This window comes from Abramis brama, assembly GCF_963993115.1.
Source record: "Abramis brama genome assembly, chromosome: 23".
Classification (NCBI taxonomy): domain Eukaryota; kingdom Metazoa; phylum Chordata; class Actinopteri; order Cypriniformes; family Leuciscidae; genus Abramis; species Abramis brama.
Window position 1 is genome coordinate 8,892,789 of NC_139985.1, and position 16,910 is coordinate 8,909,698.

At 38.0% G+C, this 16,910-nt stretch overlaps 1 protein-coding gene across 10 annotated transcripts in view; it reads left to right on the forward strand.

Annotated features, from left to right (window-relative positions):
• Positions 1 to 9,061: 9,061 nt before the first annotated feature.
• slc8a1a (solute carrier family 8 member 1a) overlaps positions 9,062 to 16,910 on the forward strand; it is a 47,587-nt gene continuing 39,738 nt past the window's right edge. For 9 of the 10 annotated variants that reach the window (XM_084101808.1, XM_084101817.1, XM_084101812.1 and 6 more), the window contains exons 1-2: positions 13,139 to 13,446; positions 14,828 to 16,685. In XM_084101808.1, the coding sequence (XP_083957934.1) occupies positions 14,866 to 16,685 (1,820 nt within the window). In that variant the 5' untranslated portion in view covers positions 13,139 to 13,446; positions 14,828 to 14,865. Of the gene's footprint in view, positions 9,286 to 13,138; positions 13,447 to 14,827; positions 16,686 to 16,910 lie in introns of those variants that run through there. The other variant, XM_084101810.1, reaches the window with a different exon arrangement.

Genomic DNA, 16,910 nt, shown 5'->3' on the forward strand with positions numbered 1-16,910 from the left:
ACAGACTTATGAATGAACCGCTCATTTTGAAATCTTCCCAGTCTACTGACATTTGTAATGACATCCGCTTCAAACGTTACAATGCTCATGAAAACATTTGTTAACTCCACAATTAGTAAATACACTTCACCAGCTAACTGAGTGCACACAAAATTTCTTTGGGAAAAGCAAACATTTTGCATGTGAATGTAAAGTATCTCAGGGGAACGCAAAACATTTTGCAACATTTTTTTTTCCATAGCATGTTCTTAGCAAAGCACCACAAATAATGTGGTCATGGATAGCCTAAGTTATGACAAGAAAACAAACCCAGTAACCATAGTGTGTAGATGTAATCAGCATTTCAGTAAGGTTTCTTTTTGTTCTTTTTTTTTTGTAGTCTGTGTATTTTGGTGTGTCTCTCTGTTCCTTAAAGCATGTGGTGTGTCTGTTTTTGGCTTTTAAATGTCTTGTTTTTCTAGAACTGGTTTCAACTGTTTAACCTGGTTTAACCTGTTCTTATGGGTTTGGAATTACGTATGAGTAACATAACACAGGGAGTGTGAGTTCACACACGTCTTGAACAACAGGGGACACTTGGGCCCTGTAAGGCAGTGGTGGAAAGAGTACAAAAAATTGTACTTAAGTAAAAGTATTGCTACTTAAGTAATAATTTACTTGAGTACAAGTAGAAGTACTGAAAAATTATATGACTCAAGTAAGAGTAAATAAGTAGTTTGCTTAAAAACTACTCAAGTAACTACGTTACAAAGTACTTTAGTATTATTTTTCTATTTTTTACCCAAAATGGGGAGATAATAGCGATATGGAGCGCTAAACACTTTCATGTCAATTCTGTTTCATTCATACTGGAAGCCCAGTACAGATTCATCCCCCACGCAGAAAGTCCACAAGTGAGATTTATTGGAGTATTAAACTTGGATATATGGATATAACATGCGAATAGAGATGTTTTGACTGATGAAACATGAAGACAAACACATGATAGCGATAATATATCTGTGTTCATCAAGCTATCTCAGGAATTTTCTTAAGAATGATGTATGTCTTTAAAGGGATAGTTCACCCAAAAAGGAAAATTAGCCCATGATTTACTCACAATCAAGTCATCCTTGGTATGACATTATTTTTTCAGACGAATACAATCAGAGTTATATTACAAAATGTCCTGGCTCTTCAAAGCTTTTTAATGGCAGTGAATGGCTTGAGAAAGTTTGAAGCCCAAAAAAGTGCAAACATATGCACTCTGAAAACATATTCTATGTTGTTCATTGTCCATTTTTACGTAAATTCTTGGTTTAAATTGAACGAGACAACTGTACATAAGAATGGATTCATGATTCATGATGATTTACAAAAAAATCTTCTGCTTGTGTTAATGCAATGACAGTAAATGCTGACTGGGGTCGCATTATGCCTGAGATCTGCTTTTGGGTTTGAAACAGGTTTGAAATGTCACAAGGATGAGGAAATTATTTCATTTTCACAACTTTAATAACATTATAAACAGTCAATTTTGTACTTTGCAGAGATCTTGGCATAGTATGCTGAAACAAGTTTGAACAGGAATGAAAACTTCTTGTAGAGCTGAAAATCAAGTGCCAGGACAATCTACCAGAAAAGAGGAAAAAAGAAGCCTGGCAGAAAACGAAGCTGCTGCACCTTTTTACTTTTCTGCCTCATTAATTACTTCAAATGTCCCTTGTGAATAATTTCTTTATATTAATTGCATTTTATGTTGCAACGGGTGTGGAAACATTCTTGAATTTTCTGGGAAATTTTGTGGGCAAATGGTCTATTGTCCATTGTCTACAGCAGGGATGTCCAATCCTGCTCCTGGAGGGCCACTGTCCTGCAGAGTTTAGCTCCAACCCCAATTAAACACACCTGAACCAGATAATCAAGGTCTTAGGCATTCTAGAAACTTCCAGGCAGGCAGGCTAGAGCTAAACTCTGCAGGACAGTGGCCCTCCAGGACTGAGTTTGGACACCCCTGGTCTACAGTGTGGCAACGTAATGAATGAAGCACAGCTATCACAGAAGTCCCTTTCAAGCAGCTTTCTTTTGGTCAATGCAGCGAATTCGAGTGACCAACTTATACCCACACTGACATTTTTTGACCTCACACAAGATTCCTGATTGTGTGGATTACTATTGAAATGACTGGAATTCACCTGTGAACATTCGCTGAACGACAGTGAATGTGACTACACCTTAAATCTGTTATGAAAAAAATGTTATCCGCTCGTTAAGTCATGACGCAAGGAATACTGTTTTGCGGTCCAAGCCTGTACTTGTTTCTTGAGAATCCTCGACAGCCGTTCATGAGTTGTCTACTGTTGATCCATGACACACATTTAAGCAAAGTGTGGCAAGCAGGGCGGGGACGAGAGCCGTGGGAACTGAGCGAGGCCGGTGGCGCAAGTGCTAATGAGCTTCACCTGCGCACCTCAACGGTCTTGAGTCACGGCGGAGCTCCGGTAAGATAAAATGAGGAGTGACGACAGCGAAGGAGGAGAGAGGACCAGGGATGTGTTCCTGAAAGCAAGGTTAACTTACCGTCACACATACCCTGAACTCTCGGTTGTTTAACCCAAACATTGGTTACTTTGGAGTAAATTCAGTCAACCAGGAGTATTAAATTGAGAGTTAATGGTGAATGAATTATCGCGTCTCGCCAGGAGATGGCGCCATACAGCTGAATCAAATCATCCATCTATTTTCCAAACCACGCTGGTCCAGCATAATATCCAAAATATGGACGTAGTGTCCGTGATGTCACCCATAGGTTTCTGAGAGCATTTTTGAAGCACAAAGTGGGCGGAGCCAGCCATCGGCATCTTGGTAGCGCGTCACTCCTGGATAAACGGAAATGGGCAAAAAGGCGGGATTAGCTGAGGTTACGTGACGGCTAACAAACAGCAGACAAACGGCTAGTAGCAGAGAATGTCTAATAAGGCGAGAAGTTTCACTCTCAGTAAACTTCCGGCTTCTGAACTGGTTGCAGTTCCACTCTGATTCCATATGAGGGCGCTCACAGGACGAGTGCAGAATGAATGGAGGTCTATGGTGATATACCCATCAAAATCCACTTTCCAAAAACTCTCTTTTGGAGCCTGTCTCTAGCGACCAGTCGATGAATTGCAGTTTTTAAGTCACTTCCGTGTTGGTTTCAAGAGAGAGACAGGAAGGTTGCCGCTTGTTAAGGTCATACAGGTATATAAATTCCTTTTTAATTTGTTATTAAATTGCTTAATTAAGGTTTATATGCTAGTTTCCATGGCAGAGTTCAAGATAAATATTTTCATTACTATTGGATCTGTCAGTTTGGTGTTTCAAATTATTATTATTAAACAGCAAGCACACATGTAAAATCGGCAGCCCTTCCGGTACACTCAGTGTCCGAATTCACTCACTCGTTTACATCAACTCCTTCAAAAGGACTATATTAATGGAGTAATGTAGGGAATAGTGAATGAGCGTGTAGGGGGCGATTTCGAACACAGCACACGAGTCACAATGGAAATGGACGCTAAGAAGAAGCGCACATACTTTTATCTTCTTCTTTTGTTTAATGGCGATTTACATTTTTTAGTGCATATCACCTTTTGTGCATGTTGCCATCGTAATCTTTTTTTAATCTTATCTTCTAATCTTTCTTTAATTAGTTTTTTATTACTTTGAACAAGAATGATATTGTTTGTTTGATGCTAAATATATAGATTTTAAAAAAGAGAGATGAATTGACCGGTCGTGTATGTATTAAAATGTATCTATAATATTCAATAAACAATAGTTTTTCAGTTTGTTTATTATAATAGAAGTTAATGGTAAACAGATAGCCTACTAACAAGAAATAAAAACTATTCACAAAAAAAGCTGACACCCCGCAACGTGCCATTTCCACTGATACCATCATTGCACAAGTGCATACTGGATCTGGCTGGGAAAGTAAATGAACAAAGAAAAAAATAGCTTTGGAAGGTGTGAGTGTCCCTGTAATCTCATGGATACTTCAGAACCTGATTCTCAGTCACCCAGCACTCAACGTTTTGAAACTGTGGTTAAAAATAGTTGATCTAGTGGAACTTCAACAAGGATAAGACTCAAGATGTGTCCCAAGCTTTAATCAAACATGTGGACATTTTCTGGCTGGTACATTAGTAGATGATAGGAATATTTTTAATCAAAGGAACACTGTTCATTGCATTTTACATCAACACTAACAGGAAAGAATGTAATGCTGGACGTCAAAAAACACATTCACGGCTGTTGATTGAAATATTAATATGTGTCACAGATGTAATCTGAGTATTCAGTTTTGATTTGTTTCATGAAATCTCTGTTTAGTATCGAGAGGTAGCATTAGCAAACGGTCTCTGACTCACCTCAGTATTTGTTGGCAAGAAGCACGTGTTTTTCAGCCTTAGGGGCCTTTCTATACAAGAATCATGCCAATTTTATTATAAAAAAAACATCATAAATTCTTTATTGTGAAATGTAAATAAAATGCTGATTTTGGATGTTATGTTTTTATTATTATGACCTTCAGGTCAATGTGCTCTAAATGAAGATACACATATGGACCTTTTTAGTTTCACAACAGATTCAGAAAAAAAATTGAAAAAAAATTACATTTCTGTTTTGTTCTGTTCAAACAAAGCATCTAATTCTAATTTAACATGTCTGTTTGGGCTCTCATGGACTCCAAGTCCATTTTATAAAGTATACTGCATACTTAAAGGCTCTAAATCCAAACCACTGCACTGAAACGTTCACCAAGGCTGCATTTATTTGATCAAAATTACAGTAAAAATTATAATATTGTGAGATATTATTACAAATTAAAAAATTGTTTTCTATTGTAATATATTTTAAAATGCCATTTATATTTCTTAAAGTGTATTTTTATTAACCGAAATGTTTAATTTCTCAGTCTACAATGTAAAAAAAGGCCTCAGAGTGCACTGTGTCTCCCTCTATAGCTCTGAGCACCAAATATAACATTGAATGATAATGAGGTAATTTTGATGTTGAGATGTGTAAGTGAAGGAGTGTTCATGCTAGAAAGATTAAGATGTGCACCTGTTATCTTCCTCTGCTTTAAAAGCAGGAAGAGGATGGCTACTAAAAATGAAAGATAACCCAACAAACGACTATTTGTTGAGCAAAGGGTAAACAAGTTGAAAGAGACTGTACAAGTTTTGAATGAGATTGTTAGATAATCAACTGGCAACTCTGTTTTGTTGTTTGAAACAATAAAGTCTATTCTTTTGACACATGAAGATTTTTCTTAGTTGTTTATTCTAATTTGTTTTAGTGTATTTCTACAATGTTGTTTTGCCAGGAATAAATTCAACACAGGGATAAAGCTTCAGTAATATCACAATGGGTTTAGTTCAGAGGAACTCAAATAAAGTGAAAAATAAGAGGTTCATTTACAACGAATGTTCACAACAGAACATTTTCCAACAGAAATTCAGACAGTTTTCTGTGTCTGAGATTATGCAAATGTAAAATGTATCTGTGAAATATCTTTCCGCTGGTCAACTTCTCACAAATCCTCTCGGTTACACAACTCTATGTTCCTTTGAATCTCAGATGATTCCTCGTCCACCACCCAAATGTACAGCTGCAGTTTCTGTCATTTTAGACCACTGGTGAAGAATTTAAATCTTCTACACTCGTTTTGTGAGAAGTAAGAGTGACATAAAAGAGATTATCACATATAAGTGACCAATTTCATTAGACAAGCCACCATTTGGAAATATTACTGTCTATTTTCCCTCTGGTTTAAACCAGTCTTTCCTTTATAAGCGCTAGGCCCCTGTATATCAGTCAGAGGCAAACGATATAAAGAAAAATGGCGCCATATTTGCCTCAGACTTGAGTAGGCTTGATGATTTTGGTTGCAGGGGTTGCATTTTGGTTGGAAATGAAAGTCGGGTTGACGTCAGAACCCAACGTCAGATTGACGTCAGAACCTAACGTTGTTTTGACGTCAGACAGACAGATGTTGGATTTTGGTTGGAAATGAAAGTCGGGTTGATGTTAGAACCCGACTAATGTTGGTTTCTGACGTCAACCCGATTTTCATTTTCAACCACAATACAACGTCTGTCCAACGTTGGAGATGAACGTCAATCTGACGTTGGATTCTGACATCAACCTGATTTTCATTTTCAACATTGGGTTTGGTCTTCTAAATGTGAATTTAGATAAATGTGTCATTGTTTTGGAGCTATAGATATAGATATAGATAACAGTATGGGTAACATATTGTCAACTTATTCATACTAAAAGCCAAAAATCTTTATATAGGGTACTAGGGAACGGCCATTTGGGTGCACTTATTCAATCTCACATTCAGTCCCACTACTGGAACTGTGTTCTAGAAAAAAAATTGATATTGATATGAGGGTAGGTAGGCAGGCATAGATTCAGAGGCATAAAACTGTAAGTGTTACAGACAACAATGCAACAATAATAAAACAATGCATTGACATTTACTTTTGATACTTAAGTTCTTATAAAAACGAACTTTTACTTTAGTATTTGACCAGTAGTATCTGTACTTTCACTTAAGTAAGGAAGTTGTGTACTTTGTCCACCTCTGCACATACTTTAAAGGATTTTATCTATGCTTCACTACAAGTTTCAGGATGGAAGTTCACTTATGTAACACAAACATCATATAAGGACACTTTAACTGAAACAGAAATGGATGAGACAATCATTGCAGCCCTTTATGCCGGCGATGATCGCGTCAGCCGCTGACTACGCAGGAAGGATAATACTTAATCTAACAAACTTCAAAGTTGTTTAATGACTCATGAGATGATGATTCATTACTGCTGTTTTCAACAAACTTGAAGAAAGATCCCATAATCACAGTTTTAATGGGTGCTGACAGCTGAGTTAATTAAGGGTCTATTAAGGGTCTATTAAGGTATTATTAAGGGTCTATGGTCGCTAGTGTCATACAAGCCAAATCAAATGACTTTGCAAGTTAGTCACTTCATGTTCTTATACTGTACATGAGAATGTGTAGGATATGACATAGAAGGACTGGGCATCATGAATCATTAAATGCAGTAAATAAAGCACTGGGTCTTCAGGCAGTTTGAAATGGACCTCTGACAACTGCACTGCTGGAAAACAGTCATACATATCACATGACTACAGACCTATGGATAAATCACGTCAAACTGCTGGCAGAGCATAATCTGATGTGGCGTCAACATTACGAAAAGATGATCAAGAAGATATAAAGACTATTCTTACAAGTTGTCTTCTCTTTGTTTGTAGTATGTAATATACGGTATATGAGCTTTTCTTCCATATCACTGGCACATGCAGCTCTATTGTAATGCGCTTCATTGAGTCTTTGTTGACATAGAGGCAAGGCCAGTGTCTTTTTTTTTGTGGGGGGGGATTGTTTTAATGTTTTTCCACAATGTCAAAAAAGTTAATTTACCTTGCAAAGTTGCAAAAAATTGTTTTTTTTTTAACCACACAATTTATTTAAAAATCATTAAAAGTCATATTGTCCTTTAATAATGTCAAAATGTAAATAAATGCCATAGAAGAGAAAAATTTACTGAATTCAAAATGTCAGCAATTAAGTCGTGATAAAATTAGCAACAAGTACTTGCCTAAGTGCACTTTATCACTTGATTATGATAAAGGGCAGGAATAGCATTAAAGACACTGACAAAATCCCTTAACAAATTCAAAACCAGAGAATATGAAGTCAAATACATGATGCTTTTCCTGCATTTGTGGCGTACTGAAATGTAGCCATTGCTCCGTTGATGTTTATAGGATGTTGCATTTTAGCCAAACACGGTCATGATTCATGGGCTTGCAAGTACATGTGCTTTTTATGTGCCCTTCTCATAGAGCCCAGTTAGACAGATGTCAAAATGCAATACGTCTAAAGCGGCCAAAAGTGTTATATCACTTTGCCCTTATGCAACTAAACTCATGCCACAGCACGTTGAATGTAATTACACTGATTTGGAGGCATGTATATATAAATACTAAATGTAGTGATGGTAATAATGACTTGGTTACACTTTATTTCTTTGCTCCACTTTGCAACTACATGTCAACTGACTCTCATTAGGGTCTTAGTAGACTGAAGTAGACTGTTAGGTTAGGGTTAGATGTTAGGGTAGTGTTAATAAGTTGACATGTAGTTGTAAAGTTAAGAATGTCTGTTGGAGGGGCATCAAAATAAAAATGCTAGCAGAAATTAATAAAATGTTAGCAGAAATTAAGAAGACAGTCTATTAAAACTATATGGAGAGTTAGTTGACATGTACAGTGTAAACTATTATTTTTATGATTTGTTCACAACTTTTTCCCTTTTGTCAAATCAACTTAGATAATTAATGTGGTTCAGATAACATAATATTTTGAGTTTCTATTTATTAAACCAATTTCCTTCATTGTATTAACTCAAAATTTTAAGGCAACCACATAACTTACTTTTTTAAGTTAAACCAACTTTACTTTTTTTTTTAGTTAGTAGAATGTCTAAAGTGGACCATCAAAATAAAGGGCAACCAATGACTTTTGCAGGAAGCCGAGCTCTGTCTCATTTCATAATGTATTTGCCTCTTGCCTCCAGTATGTGAGCTTCATCTGCTCTCATTCCAACTGAAGGATGTAGGGTTATTATAGTTAACTAAAACTAAAACCTAGTTACTTGAAATAAAATACACTTTAACTGAAGAAAAAAAAAATCTGTAATAGAATCTCAATGATACTAAAATAACACTGAATGTAAGCCAGCTTCTCTAAACCTTTCAGGATGTCTCACGGGATCAGAAGATGTCACGACTGGGGTCCTGGGAACTGTGGAAAATCACCAGGAGTGCTTCTTACGTCCTCAGCGCATTCCTGCCTTCGTTGCAAACACACACACACACACTCGCTCACAGACACACACAGTATGGCCACACACACAGGGGGAGAATAAAGCTACCTGCCAGCGGAGCCCCTTTATCTTGCACGTGTCTGTTAAGGACAAGAAGCTGGCAGATAGCAGAGCTTCACAGACAGGGTAGCAAGTGACAGGCTCTGAGCACAGCCTTGTATGGAAGTGGCTGAGGGAGAGGAGAACGATAAGCAACAACCCAACTATGCTGTCCATGTTTAGAGGCGCTCACTGGGCCCACCAGGCCAGAAACAATGCCCGTTTCTGTTAAATTTAGACAGGTTATCGGCCACCGCTCCTCTCCCTAGACAGTCTCTCACAGCACCACAGGGAATACGGAGGTGAGTCCATATAGGATTGATTGCTTCAGGGATTTCTAGGCAGAGTTGCAATCTAAGCCATTATTTTATTGGATGAATTATTGGACTTATTAGATGGCTTAACGACCGTTAAGGTGGCATCATTTGCATGAATTAATACGTTTCTCTATTTTGGCATCATTTGCAGTGGGATCATAATTGTTTATTTTGATTGTTGCTGTGTGAAATGTTCTAAATGATCAAATTTCTGAATGCTTATGCTACGTCATTAAGTAAACAACTGTTTTAACAACAAAAAAGGAAGCAGACATTTTCTGATGCCATTAATATTACATTTCTTGTAGAATTATTTGGAATTTTTTTTTTTGCTTATTACTTGGAAGCAAAATTCAATTTAACAGTTGCCAAGTACTAAATAAGAGTAAAATCGGCCTTTTTGTAAATAAAATGTTACTTGCAAGCTGGCCATTAGCTTTATTTGGAACTGGAATATAATGCATGGTTTGGATCAAATTATAAGATGATAATCTGATGCTCACTAATGTAAATCAGGTGTCTTTTAACAAGTTTTATTTCAATGGAAAATTTACCTTCAGAGGTTTATCAAGGATGCCTAAAGAAATTTTGTTTCTCCAGAATTTGATTACTCCTCACATTAGCCTCCAAAAATGAAAATATGAGGAATAGAATCTGAAGATATGGTATAGGTTTACCAATAAATTGAAATATTAACCAGTTGTCTTTTAAAAAAACTTACAGGGATAACCATTTGTGGTTCCTTTTTTAACCTGCTTGGAAGTTATATTGTTTTAGCGGTGACAATGTTTTTATGGTGTGATTCAGACTTCATTCGAGCTGATTTTCCATTTAAGGGCCAGCGAGTTGCTTAGCCAAGGCAAACAGAGGAAAAGTGAGTGAGAAAGGAAAAAAAACAACAAAATGCATCATCATCCCAGCTAATGTTTAGAATCAAGGAATTTCTACCAAAACTTACTCTCAAACTTTGAGCCAAGTAAATAGCTCATGCCAGTTCTGACCTCATGTCAATGAGGTGAGAGTGTTAGGAAAAGTCTAGCTCTTCCAAGACATGACTACAATACATTGACAGACTGCCCAGGAGCAAGTGACAACATACTGTTGCTTATTTATTTATTTGTTTTACGGTGGACAGGTTTTGTTTGCCAGGAGGTCAGGCATAAGATTCGGGTATGCCTGTGGAACCGCAAGCACAAATTGCGGTTCTCTCTGTCATCTTACAGAGAGAATAAACACCTCACTGAGTCAACGGTGAGCTCACTTCGTCTCAAGGCCTCCCCTCCTTATCTCACAGCTGTGGAGCTATAGGTGAGAGCAGCCCACAACAGCAAAAGCCTCAAGATGTAAAGTTCACGGCAAGCTGCATTCGGACATTCTGTGTTTCCTTCTGCGTAGGACACATTTTGAGGCTGAAAGACCATGTGAAATGCAGAGTAATCATTTTATTGGCATCTTTCTGTATACATGTAATGAATTGTTCTTATGTAGACTTCTGGGAAATTCTATTTAGGTAAAGCTTTTTAAGTTGGCATGAAATGGAAGTTGCGATAGTCTTTTCTTCACTACTGTATATAATAGGCTACTAAAATTATAATACTAAGATAACTAAAATAACTAAAATAATAGGCTATAATAGGCTACTAAAATTATAATACTAAGATAACTAAACGTACTAAAATAATAGGTTATATGTTACTAAAATTATAATACTAAGATAACCTAATATATTTGTTGAATTTCACACTTTGTGATTGGATGTGAATTGTGAAACATTGCTTAAGATAATCTTTACTCATGATCTTTACTCCATTTTCTATACTGATTTTTTTTGAGAAAATGAATTAAAGCATTGTAAAATGTGTTAAATGGAGCTAAGAATGCTAGTCTTACAAACACTGCAAAAGTCCTTAAAAATAAGAATTGTCCAATTTGATTTTATGGTGACTTAAAATAAAATGGATTCATATGACACATGCATGTCATAGAGGTTCAAATTCATACTGATCCAGCTGGTATACATCAAATCTCTTTTTCGCTTAGACACTTTGGATAATGCAGGATGTTACTTTTTTATTTCCCATCTCTTGCATGTGTGCATTTACCCAAAATTTAACCAATTACACACAGATCGCACTGTGCACGACTATGCAAGACAACTTCTATACTGTATACATGCATATATTTGCATTTCCATTGCTTTGCGTCTGCATTGTTTCCGTCTAGGGAGTCATCGGCAAGGCACAATAAGAAACATGATTCAAATTAATGGAGGCCCTTCAGGTCATATTGGTCTAACGCAGGGAGACACATCACGACAGAGATCACGTCACTGGCAAATGTGACCTGATGGCATGGCATAACACTGACTCAAGATAGGGCACAAAAGTGTCTTTTCCGCAGTAGTTAAGTGACAAACACAGACAAGGAGCTGCATAGCATGGCTCAGTAGCTTACACTTCAGTTGAATGCACATGCATTCCAAAATAAATATTGTAGCCTTGAATATACACAATGATTAATATGATCAGCAAAACAGCAAATTATTTATGTAAAATACAGACATTATTTATATATAATAGGCTACAAAAATGTATAATACTAAGATAATCTAATATATTTACAGAATTTGACACTTCGTGATTGGATGTGAAACTGTACTTGATTATCATGATTTTATTTACTGCTCCATTTTCTTTACTGATTTTTTGAGAAAATGAATTAAAGCATTGTAAAATGTGTTAAATGGAGCTAAGAGTGCTAGAGTCTTAACAATTGTTGAATTTTCTCTATAGGGTATTGGTAGCAAGTAGGACTATTTTTTTTGTTTCTTGGGTAGGCCTACATCAAGTTAAACTAAATGAAAGAGAAGTGTTTCCTTGGAAGCTATAACTTAATTTTATATATAAAACACTGACGTTTCATGTTTGGTGTTTCACTCCACGTGTAGGCCAATGTGACGTGTTTATAGCTTCGGAGCCAAATCGGAGTGAATACGGAGCAGAAAGTGGAATTAGGTGGAGCGAGCAAGCGGTTGCTTTGGAAGTCGAGCATCGGCGTTTTCTCTCAAGAACGGAATGGGATTTGTTTGTGCAGCGCGTAGCGGCTTTTGGAAAATCACCGCGTCCACGGTTTCTCTAGCGAAATGACATGAAAGGTTTACTCGTAAATAACCGCGTTTGAGTTTTCTCTTTCGCCATTATCGCTCGGGGCGGGCTTTCATTCAGGGAGCGGCAAATTTAAACCTCGGATGAGGATCGACCAGAAAGCTTTGTGTGAAGCACGGTGAAATATTCGCCAATCGCTTAACAACTAAACCAGAAAAACTTAGAAACTGTCTAATATAGGCTAAATTAGCAACCGCCTTCAACGCCCTAGTGACCGCCTACAATACCTTAGCAACCGTATAGCAACGCCCTATCAACTATAGGACATTCACTGTTCTTTCTTCAGAAAATGTGAAATTATACATTTATCACATAAAATGTTGGTTAAGCAAGTTGTTTTTTATTGTAGGTTTAATTATTTATTAAATGTTTATTTAATTTGATAGGTAGGCTAATGCTCAGTAGGCTATAATTATTTAAATATCGAATTTATGTTAGCCTAATTAATCAACTATGTTAATATGCCATCAGAAAGGTAAACATGCCTCTAAAAAACACATCAAGGGGATAAATGTTACTTCTTAATGGAAAATGTAATTTCTGACTTATCTTTTATAGATAGAGTAGCCTAGTATTGAGTTGTGTGTGCTCTCAGTGTGTTATCAGCTCATGGGGGTCTGGCACGAAGCCACTGCACTTTCCAGCCATCCGAACAGTCTCCCCTCCTCCGGTCAGAAATGCGAATCTGTACGGAAATCGGAAAATATGCTTGCAGCACTAGGGAAAGTAGCCTACAACTCTCCTCCGCACTCTCTCCATCTGCAGCTCTAAATGAATCGCGTGTCTCACACACAGCTCTCGTTACCGGAATGATTCAACTCCTGGAGGATGAGAGTGAACGGTCGCGGTACTTTGCAAATGAACGCTGCCTATAAACGGTCCGGTTGACTGAGGTTGTTTAGCCGGAATTTCCGAGCGTCACTACCACAGCTGTATCTACATGTGGCGGCTTTCACATCTCCACAGCATTTCGTTTTAAAAGGTACATCTTAATGTATTTTGGACTTTACTATGTTTACAATTTTTCAGACTGTCTGCAGATGTATGCAAATATAGTGAATGTATTTGCCATGGATTATTGTAGCCTATTATGGGTGAATAGGGAGAATGTAAATTCATTGTAATTGTTTTTTATTGAGAGCACTGAGTTGAGATGCAAATGTCTAGAGCAATTAGTTCAAACCCAGTTAATCAGATCTTTTGCACATCTTTCCATTCAGAAACCCTCCTCTATTTACTAAATCTCTTTCTGCGAGTCTATTGCGCATTTATGACATGAAAACCCTGTTCCTTTTTTGTTGTTATTTACTTTCTGAAAAAAAATAACCAGCCTAAGATGGTGTACTGGTTTGGGATGGTCCCACATCCTGGCCAAGCTGGTGTTCAGGTGGTTTACCAGTCTGACCTAAAAATTGCATAATAGCCAACAAATCATCTTGACCAGGCTCGGTGACCTGTTTTCTTTCAGTGGGGTTATTATAAGATAAAATATTAATTTGCATATAATTATTTTTTTTAATTTTTAAAAAATTAAATGTGTTTTTATTTGACACAAAACAGCTTTTGTATAAATGTGTGTGTTGTTTGAATGATTCTGGTATGCAACATAATATCTGCCTGTCTACACCATTATCAACCAGGTCATCAACTTTAGAATAATTAATTAATTAACAGACACTCTTTTCTTACTACTCTTTTAAATTTCACACAAGGAAGAGTACAGGCCACAGGTAATCTCAGCTGCACTGATATTCAGTACTTAAGCACAACTGTGAACACCTTATTGGTTTTATAATACTGTTTTGTAATATATTTCAGACAAAATTGTACCTATTAATTTGTATATTTCTTCTCCACCAAAGAAAACGGTTAGATTAAACATTCGTGTCACCAAGCAGCTTGCAGTTTAAAAACCGGTCTGGAACATATAAGTGGAGTTGAGTGACAACGGTTACACTCCCCCGCTCAACACTTTCTGCAATCACTCTTGGCCAACTCTTTTTCAGGTTTTCCATTTCCTCGCTGTGTTTTCCTCTTTCCGAGCGAACATGGAGCTAGAGAAATCACTGATGTTCTGATTTTAAAACAAAAAACATTTCTTGCTCCAAGCAAACTCTGCTTACACTCGGCATTGCTAGCATACTCAGGTCTGGGATGTTGTGAAAAAGCACAAGCATGTATACAAATGGTGAAACTTCCCAATGCCGTTAATGTAAACTGTAAATATCAGCTCTCTCTAAACGTTACTCGGCCGATCAAATTTGAGCATCAGAACTAACTGTTGTTTCGTTTCTTGAATTCTGTTCAACCATTTTGCTGTTGTGTCATTCTTAACAATTCTCCACACTTTTCTTCCCTCACAGGCTACAGGAGAGCAGGAACAATATACCTCACTAGGAACATGGGCCAATCTGGGACTTCATACTGTTTTTCTCTCGCTCTAAACCTCATCATCTTCCTCTTAGTTTTCTCCAATGAGCTTATGCCAGCTACTGCAGGCGGCTCTAAAACAAGCTTAGATGTAGATACTTCTCCTAATGACACCTCTTCACACGATGCATGTGGTGGTAGTTTTGAGTGCAAAGAGGGAGTGATCTTGCCAATTTGGATGCCAAACAACCCGTCTTTTGGGGATAAGTTGGCCAGAGCCACTGTGTACTTTGTTGGTTTGTTCTACATGTTCCTGGGGGTATCCATCATTGCAGACCGCTTTATGGCTTCCATTGAGGTCATCACATCCCAGGAGAAAGAGATCACCATCAAGAAGCCAAATGGAGAAACCACAACCACTACTGTTCGTATTTGGAATGAAACCGTCTCGAATCTTACTCTCATGGCTCTGGGTTCATCAGCCCCAGAAATTCTGCTCTCCGTGGTAGAAGTGTGTGGACACAACTTTAACGCAGGCGAGCTAGGCCCAAACACCATTGTTGGAAGTGCAGCTTTTAATATGTTTGTCATCATCGGCCTCTGTGTCTCTGTGATACCAGAAGGAGAGCATCGGAAGGTCAAGCATCTGCGGGTGTTTTTTGTCACCGCCACTTGGAGTATCTTTGCATATACGTGGCTTTATCTGATCTTGGCGGTGATTTCCCCAGGTATCGTGGAAGTCTGGGAGGGACTGCTTACTCTTTTTTTCTTTCCAATTTGTGTCCTTTTTGCTTGGGTTGCAGACCGCAGACTTCTTTTCTACAAGTATGTATACAAACGTTACAGAGTCGGAAAACAAAGGGGGATGATCATCGAGACTGAAGGTGAGCCGGAGCTCCAGTCAAAGGCGGATATCGAAATGGACGGCGGGATGCTTAACTCTCACGGCGAGGAGTTCTTAGACGGAACGGTGGATATTGAAGATAAAGACATGAATGAGGATGAGGCCAGAAGAGAAATGGTAAGGATATTGAAGGAACTGAAACAGAAACATCCGGAAAAAGAGATGGAGCAGCTGGTTGAGCTCGCCAACTACCACGTCCTCAGCCAGCAGCAGAAGAGTCGTGCTTTCTATCGCTGCCAGGCCACTAGACTTATGACTGGTGCGGGTAATATACTAAAAAAACATGCTGCGGACCAAGCCAGAAAAGCACTTGGCATCCATGAACTTCGCTCAGAAGTCTCAGATAATGATATTTCGTCCAAGATTTTTTTTGACCCTGGCACATATCAGTGTCTTGAGAACTGCGGAACTGTGGCTTTGAATGTAGTACGACGTGGCGGCGACTTAACTAGCACTGTTTCGGTGGAGTACCGTACTGAGGATGGCACTGCCAATGCAGGGTCTGATTACCAGTTCACAGAGGGTGTTATATTCTTCAAACCAGGTGAAACTGAAAAGGAGATAAGAGTGGACATCATTGATGATGACATTTTTGAAGAAGACGAACACTTCCTGGTCCATCTCAGCAACGTTAAAGTCATATCTGAAGGAACCGACAATGGGAACCCAGGCGCCAATCATGTGGACACATTAGCTGGTCTTGGCCTTCCTTCAACAGCTACTGTGACTATCTTTGATGATGATCATGCTGGCATCTTCACATTTGAGGAACCAATGGTTCATGTCAGTGAAAGCATTGGTACGATGGAGGTGAAGGTGGCACGTACCTCTGGAGCCCGTGGAGTAGTGGTAATACCCTATAAAACAACTGAAGGCACAGCAAAAGGTGGAGGAGAGGACTTTGAAGATACTCATGGTGTCTTGGAGTTCCAGAACGATGAGATTTCGTAAGTGCATTTTTTTTTTTTTAACTATTCAGTTAGAATGTATTGCATTGTTGTGCAAAATGGCAGACAATATCATGGATGGCAGTTCTTATTTAACAATTCAAAAGGGGAATCAACATAATCTTGTATAGTCGAAAACCCTAGTTAGTGTTCAACAATAAGGATGGCACACTTGCCTTGAGTCAGTTTTGGGCCAGGTGACCGAACTGTCACTTGTCCTATTAG